Genomic DNA, 7,760 nt, shown 5'->3' with positions numbered 1-7,760 from the left:
TTTTGCCTACTGCATTGATTTGGGCGCCTGGTACGCAGGTCGTGGGTTCGATCCAGACCCTGACGCCTGCTGTATATTTTGAGTTTGCATATTCTCTCCGTGGTCGTGTGGATTTTTCTCTGGCTCCTCCGGTTTTTCCCTCCACATACATTTAGAAACATGCATTTAGTGTGCTCTGTGTACAGCGACAGTGCAGTAAACTGCAGGGTACCTAGTCGAGTTAGACCCAGTGTACGAGCGGTGTAGGTATTGTCGAGTATATATTTAGGTATTAGAAACGGCTATACACGTTAAAGTGTGCCATGCACTGGTACAGGAAGTTACAAATGGTAATGCTAAACACCCGTAAATCTGGCTTGCATAGTAATGCGACCATCACTTGTTGTGTTGACATCAAGTTAAAGGAACATCATACGTAATATACTGTATACGTAAATGAGTAAAAATATACAATTGTGGGATTTGAACCTGTGTCAGCCACTTCACAGCCAGCTATGCCATCTATCAAACCAGGACTTGGTGTCAGCTGTAAACGTTCTGGTTATTAAATCGTCGTTTTTATCGTTGCATTTGAAAGCAAAAAGTATGGGGGATAAAACTACCTGCCTTTTTAAAATGAACTTACTAAAACTACAGATTTGCTCAGGCTCCACACCTCTGCAGCCACGGCACACTCCCCCCTTGGCCACGCTGCAGTCCTGCAGGCAGCTAGTGGCCGCTACTGCAGGTGGCATCATTCACAGGCGAGCACAATGCACGCAGCATCTATCACCGTGTTTAGTTAGAATCTGGGACGGACGCCTCCGTCAATACCTGTAAAAAACGTGCCTCCGAAGAGTTAACGGCTGCTTTCCATGAATGGTTTGGTATTTTATTTCAAGCGAGGATAAGTTTGAGCTAGGATATGCCCGAGACAATATTAACCGAAGTGTGATCGATACTGTAGATACAAGCAACTAACTTATGTACGCAAATATGGACTTAAGTCCTGGGGAGGGGAAGGGAGTGGGGAAGGTGTGAAGACCATTCATTGAGAAGTCCACCTAACCAAAAAGTACTAGTTTAGGAGTTTGATTTTTTTAATGGCCTTGCTCTCTGCGCTACACATCAGAGACTTCAACAGCCACGATGTATAGGGGCTATAAGAGCAACGATTGAGCAGGTGAACTAGGAATTATCACTGTGGGCATCAAACACAAAAGCTGCTTCACAGGCCCCTACCAATGTGGCTGCCAAGAACAGTCGCGCGAGGATTCAGGAGACCGCAATAACCCTGCGCCAGACTCCAACGAGTGAAGCGCTCACCCAGAAGTCTAAACCCAACAATCTAAGCCACCGCCTCCATGCTGCTGGAGTCACCGAATCAGCGACGGGAATCAGATGGCATGGGGCAAGTTGAGAGCCTGGCATTCACACGACGCGCCATGAGGAGGCCTTTATCCAGCAGTGCTGCAAATTTTTGGTTTAACACGGAGGCTTTGAAAAGAGCTCTATTCTGCTAATTTTAGTTTTATGTGATCTGATCAACGCACCGATCCACCGTCGTGGAGTCTTCTTTTAAACGTGAAATGGCCGAGCGGCAGTGAGAGCCCCGCTTGTGGCAGAGGTTCGCGGTTCGAGCCTCGCAGCCACCCCGGTTAACCCTGCCGGTAGATAATTATTCAACAATGTGTCGTCTGAGGGGTTTTTTTTGGTTAGATAGCGTAAATATGAATGTGTCATTAAACCCGCCACCACCCGACAGCCAATTAGTAAGGTTTGTCACAAAACGTGCCAATTATTTACTAGTTTAGCATGGCGTTGTGTTGAAAAGTAAACCTGTAACAATTACAATTCTAACCAAAAAAAACCTATGGATATTGGTCGCGAAAGCCTACGTGTTAATGTGCCATCTGCTCCACAGTGGATGTGAACGATTTCCCTACTTCATTTGAAAAAAGAGTACGTCTTCTGCGGCAATGTCACAGTCCAAATTTGAAAATCACCTGCAATTTACTTCATTGGCGAAAACCACAAAGCAACATCGCCCCATACTGGCAGACTACTCTCCTGTCTGTGAAACAGTGCCTTGGTGATGACGTCGTGCCCCAAGATGTAAGCCATGATACGATGTAACGAATTCCTATATTGGCACAGTGGTCATTTCCACAGCCAGTCTTCTCTCCCACCACCAACGTTAGAGATTCAGGCTCCGGCAAAAAGTAATTTCACCTCTTGGCTCCTCCTGTGCTCTTGTTCGTGTGAGAGCGAGAACTGCCTTTTGGGTTTAGTTTGTCGTCGTTCGTACGGTGCTAAGAGGTTCAACACACATGGGGAAATGTAATATTTTAGAGTTTGGCTGTTGATGGGCAAAAGCCAACTCGGGCACTTGCTGCCAATTTCACTTTCCCTGCGAGTACATTGGGTCAGCTCATCCTCTTTGGGAAGAAAAAAATATTTAAACTGATTTTACCAGCACAAAGGTATTGCTTGGGTATACATAACATTTATTTATCGCCATATTACCAATGATACATCTAATGTAAGCAACTGTAGAGGAAGTGTAAGTTAGGTATATATGTTTATTCACATCTATCATTTGTTAAAGAAATGAGTCAGAATATTTCTTAACAAAACGGATTTTAAAAGACGAAACAATAAAATTCATTAGAAAGTAAAATACAGTGTTTTTTCAATTTTTCACGAACAATTCTGCATTATAATGATTTTAACATCTCGTAGGGCTGTATGGATTTTTTCTTACGATTGCTGCAGAATAAATAATTAGGGGTTAATTTTTTTTGTAAGGGCCGATTTTTCATCTTAATTATTGTCGTAGGCCGTTTGGCATCTGGCTCAGGAGTTTGCCGAGCCAGTCGTGAAGTCGCCCCTCCGTCACGCGGAACCCGCTGGCTGTGCTGAACGTTGCCTCCAAACTCCGCAAGGCATTATGGGAAAGGTCAAAGGGCATCTGATGGGGGGGGGGGATAGAGAAAAACGTTGAGCATATTTCAGTAACATAGCAAACGAAAACTGGGGTACGTACATTGTCATGATCTCCATTTACAAGGTACATTTTTATTGAAATTAAACTTCCATGAAAAAAATCCATGAGCGTTTAAAGTTTTTAACGGAAAGCACCCACTGCACCAGACACCCTTTTAAGGCCAAATCGACTGATGGGGGGCTCAGTAAAGGCCACACGAATGTGCGCTGTGGACGGTAATGAAACACAAGTTGCCAGGTTCGTAGCTCAAAGCAAGGACAAACCGCACGACGTCTCCCCTACATACCGAGGTGAATGGCAGCGTACTGACAATGGGGGCTTTACGGAGTTGCCGACCCACCCCGACTGGACATCTGTGAGAACCAGCTTTATAGCTCCTCGGATTCCTCCAAGGATAAATATATATTCTGATTTCAATTAATTATAATTTATAAAATTTCGATTTAAAGCTTTCGTGACTGCAGGGATTCACATTCTTGGTTCTTTCGGTAAAGTCACGTAGAAGGGAAAAAACAATAAAATAATCAAAATAAAACAATCAAATTCTCACGACGTTTTCACACCTGATGATGATTGCTTGTGTTGCACTCGAAACGTCGTGAGAATTTTATTGTTTTATTTTTATTATTTTATTGTTTTTTCCCTTCTACGTGACTTTACCGAAAGAACTAAGATTAGAATGTATTACTTAAGGTTAAAGGTGAAAATTTTTTGCAAAAACAAGGCAAAAGGTTAGACAGCACGTCCTTCCAGCAGCAACACCTAGAGGTCGCTGATCAGAGAGGAAACGGCTGACACGCAGTTTGGTAATAATACACATGTTTATCGGATCATTTAGAGCCCTTTGTGAGCGCTAATTATTAATTGTTTTGTAGTTACCGTACGCTTTGGATGAATAAGAAGCTCCAGAAAGCAAGACTCTCTCCAAACTTGTGCCTGGTGTCAATAATAAATTTCGCACAATTCTAGTCGCACGCACACCTTCCCGATTCATTATCAGACCCCCCCCCCTTTGCAACGTCTTCCTTTAAAAACAAAGGAGAAAAGGTTAATCTTATTATCTTATAACCTGGAGAAAACAGTAGCCATGCTTGCAAACGCCAAGCATAACTAATGCTCACCTTTCCACTTGCATGAACACGAGAATTGGTGCATCATGTCTCCAGCAGGGCCAAGGGAAGTGCATGTTGGAGGATTAGGTTTGATCAACAATTCGTTGCTTATTGCGGTCACCTCTGAAAGTGGCTCGGAATCCGCGTGGGAACCCAGCAAGCGTCGAATCTCCGCAGCGCACTCCCTGGCCAGGTCCTGCAGCAATACGTCATGCAGGGAGAGACAGAACGACAACATCAACTTGAAAAACTTGCGCATTGTATCTAACGTCAAAGTGCCTGTGGTTTTATGTGGAAAAACCTTGAAAAGCACGAATAAAAACTAAACATTGCAACTACAACGTAGTTGGACCATACAGTGCAAACTACGTGAGTCTGCGCTCCTTCAACGGAGGAAAAGCACAACTACAAACACCTGTCTCCTGAAGCCCTCTCGTGGCTAGTAGGCCTCAGGCATTGGCATTAAGCTCCCGAAAATATTGGTGCCATACGCAAGAATAGAACTGAAATGGAAATAGATTTCACACTTCGGAACCGTGCATTTACGTTACGTAGGCATGTTTCTCACATGTTAAAGTTAACGGCGTTATGTTTGCACCGTTGTTTCGCGTGGCTCTCGGGACGAGTTCAGGTCGTACCGCGCGTTTGTTCGGCACCATGCCCGACGTTTTGAGCCGCACGCTCGGAGCTTCTTGAGGATGTAAACTTAAAACAATTCAGCTCCTTAAGAAGCTCCCGGCATGTGGATCGAAACGTTGGGACATCGGGCCGGAACACGCGAGAACAACCCAGTAACACTGCGTCGACCCAATGCGCGTGTTGTGCAGTAAATCACGGACCGACCTGGTGAGCACAATTGATGCGAAAGGCTTCGTATTAATGAACCACAACAACAAATATCCCCGTGACCTAACATAATCCCCCTTAGATAAGCCTGGCAAGAGTCTGTCGACTGCGGTGGCTGATGAGATAAGGGGGCAAGGTCCATGTTCACAATGTCTATTAAAATAACAGCAGCAGGTAAACACAGACCTGACACCACAGCTGTTACTACAGCACTCAGCCCAGAGCTCTGATCCTGCCACGCCTTTATACTCAACACCCCGCTCCTCCTCGAACCAGCTCCACCTGTCCTCTGAATTAGTCACACTCCTCACCCTCACGCAGCTATGGCGTTGGCAATCAATAAAAAACGAGAGCCTCAACAACGGAATCCAGCCACTAATCATGGCTATCAAGCTCAAGTGTACACATTCCCATGCATGTTTTTAAGAAGCTTTAATAAGCTCAATCTCACGTGTGTGTGTGTGTGTGAGCCCCCTCGTGTGCCATGCCGGCCTTTATAGGTACTCGCTAACAGCGCTTACCGTAAGTCTGTTAAGGCTACAAGGGGGATATTTGTCTTTAAGCTTCATTGCACAGGCAAGTAAATCCCACCGTGAATGGCGAGGCATGAACCGAGACTCAAAGTGAGCAGCCGCCACATCCCTCAGAGTGAGACTCAACCCACGGACCCCCCACACCCACCGCTCGCCCAGTACCTGCAGCTTCAAGGTGCCTAGGTTCGCTCCGTCGGCGCCAGCTGCCGCTTTTAGCCGCGCCGCCGCCGGCTTCTGCCTCTCCCCGACGGTCGAGCCGTGGCCAGGAGGCACGGCCAACGGTAGGGCGGGAGGGTGTGGCGAGGAGGAGGGTTCGTCTGCCGCGAGCAAGGACACCTGCGACCTCAGCGACGCCAGGCGAGGGCTCAGCGCGTGCAGCCTGCGTCACGTGGGGGAGGTGACAAAGGGCGACGGGAGGCAGGCGAATAAAAATCGTGGAACTACCTCGTAGGTGTGCACGGTCGTGCTGTACGGCTTCGCGAACTTGAGAAGAAGTAGAAGAAGAAGCTCCCAGGAGTTGGAGCGAAATGCCGGACATTATGCCAAATAAAATGCGGTACAACTATGATCTTTTACTATCCAAAAACACATCGGAGAATAAACACAGTGGCGGCCGGTTAGTTTTCGGGGACGAATGCCACCGTGACGCTAAGTTTGACTCCAGGTTTCTGCTACCCTTGATTAAACTGTATTTCAAGTGTGGTAAGAAACGAACCTTGAAATAAAAATTAGATGTATGGTTTGTCAATGCTTTTTTAAACTACATTCCAGCTTTGTGGACGTATGTTATGTTCTGTTTAAAGGGAACTCAGTAGTTCTGTGATGTAAACTTTAGGAGAATGTTCTCTAGCATGGGATGATGCGACAAATAGAAATTTATTTCTCTCATGAAAATCCTAAAATGACAGTTTGGCGTTGAGAACGACGACTCCGCGAACACGCCCGGGGTGGAGGATTCACCTGGAGAGCAGAACGGGGCGGCAGTTACAGCTGGCGTCGGCTGAACCGCACGTTCTGACGTCGATGACGCGAAAGGGCCTCGTGTTGCTGGCGGTGAACAGCATCACCTGCAGCGAAGCGAGAATGGGGCTCGGTAAACTTGAACCGTGAAGCTGGCAAAAACGTCGCGAGATCTTTTTCAAATGAATGTCACGAGATCTTTAACGTTCACTGCGAAGCAGACGGTGCGCGGTTTGGTGAACGCACCAGCCGGTATCGACCGGGGCGGCGGCTGGGCTCAGAACCACAAAACCGCTGCCAGTAGCGGCAAATGCGCCACAGCGCAAGGCACGTCGACGGCGCAGGGCAAGGGGTTTGGTTCACCTCCTTGGTCAGTCTCAAGGGCTCCAGCAGAGGCTGGTGCCACTGCAGGCACAGCTCATTGCTCTTGGCTCCAAATGCGGGGTCTGTCTCGGAAGCCCCCTCTCCTCCTTGGACAGCCGGTGGCGTGAGTGGCTGCATCATCACCAAACCCGTCAGCGAGTCAGCCTTAGCCAGCGCGTCTGCCAATTCCTGGAATCAATCAATACGGAAAACTTAAGTTCAGGTCAGGGTTTGTGGGCCAGATTTGTGTGTTGTTAAAACGTTTACAATGCATTTGTTGGAGAAACATATTCTTTGGGTCTTTCGGTAAAGCCACGTAGATAGAAAAATAATTGTAAAAAAATCTTCATCCAAAACTGGACAAAAAAAGTTGCCAACAGTGGGTCCATATTCAGTGAGTGTGGGATGATGCTGAACTCCCTTGGCAGTCCCAAGCTTGCAGTGGAAATTCCACAACGGAATGATGAGCCACGGGTGTAAAAAAAAACCATGACGGTTTTTTCCCAACTGCCATTCCCATTCAGAGCCAACAAACAAAGACGGTGGGCCAGAAGGACACGGGCGACAAACACACGGGAGCTCGCCACCAAGGCTCGCGTGAGCGTCACCTGGCTAGCCACGCTGGGGGCGTGCGGCGGAGTGTGCAGCAGCTGCTGCGGCGCGGGGGGTGCGCGGCACGGCCCAGCCACGTATGCCGCGAGCCGCTCCGCCAGGAAGCGGTGAACGGCTCCCGCTCGCAGAAACAAGCGGCAGCTCCCGAGGTCGAGCGGCGATCGGACGAGACAGCCGCCGATGGCGGCCCGCCGGCGCCCGGGGAAGTAGTCTGCGGCACACGTGCAACACATCCGCACGTGACTCACTTTCACTTGTGCGGTTTCGCCACGATACACAATGTACGACGACGATAATGATGATTCCGCACTAGTATAACAGTTATCAAAATCTTTATTTATCCTGGAG

General features: G+C 47.7%; 1 protein-coding gene across 1 annotated transcript in view; it reads right to left on the bottom strand.

The window, feature by feature from the left end:
- Nucleotides 1-2,465: 2,465 nt before the first annotated feature.
- The window catches only part of CFAP54 (cilia and flagella associated protein 54), a 73,963-nt gene continuing 68,668 nt past the window's right edge, over nucleotides 2,466-7,760 (bottom strand). Inside the window, exons 64-69 of the mRNA XM_078612349.1 lie at nucleotides 7,409-7,623; nucleotides 6,801-6,989; nucleotides 6,438-6,544; nucleotides 5,640-5,856; nucleotides 4,220-4,294; nucleotides 2,466-2,950 (exon numbers count right to left, since the gene is read on the bottom strand). Of these exons, the coding sequence (XP_078468475.1) occupies nucleotides 2,807-2,950; nucleotides 4,220-4,294; nucleotides 5,640-5,856; nucleotides 6,438-6,544; nucleotides 6,801-6,989; nucleotides 7,409-7,623 (947 nt within the window). The 3' untranslated portion in view covers nucleotides 2,466-2,806. The remainder of the gene's footprint in view (nucleotides 2,951-4,219; nucleotides 4,295-5,639; nucleotides 5,857-6,437; nucleotides 6,545-6,800; nucleotides 6,990-7,408; nucleotides 7,624-7,760) is intronic.

The sequence above is a fragment of the Lampetra planeri genome, chromosome 38 (assembly GCF_965212315.1).
Source record: "Lampetra planeri chromosome 38, kcLamPlan1.2.h2, whole genome shotgun sequence".
NCBI lineage: Eukaryota > Metazoa > Chordata > Hyperoartia > Petromyzontiformes > Petromyzontidae > Lampetra > Lampetra planeri.
Note: the sequence above shows the minus strand (reverse complement) of the source record. Positions and strands in the feature narration are given on the sequence as shown.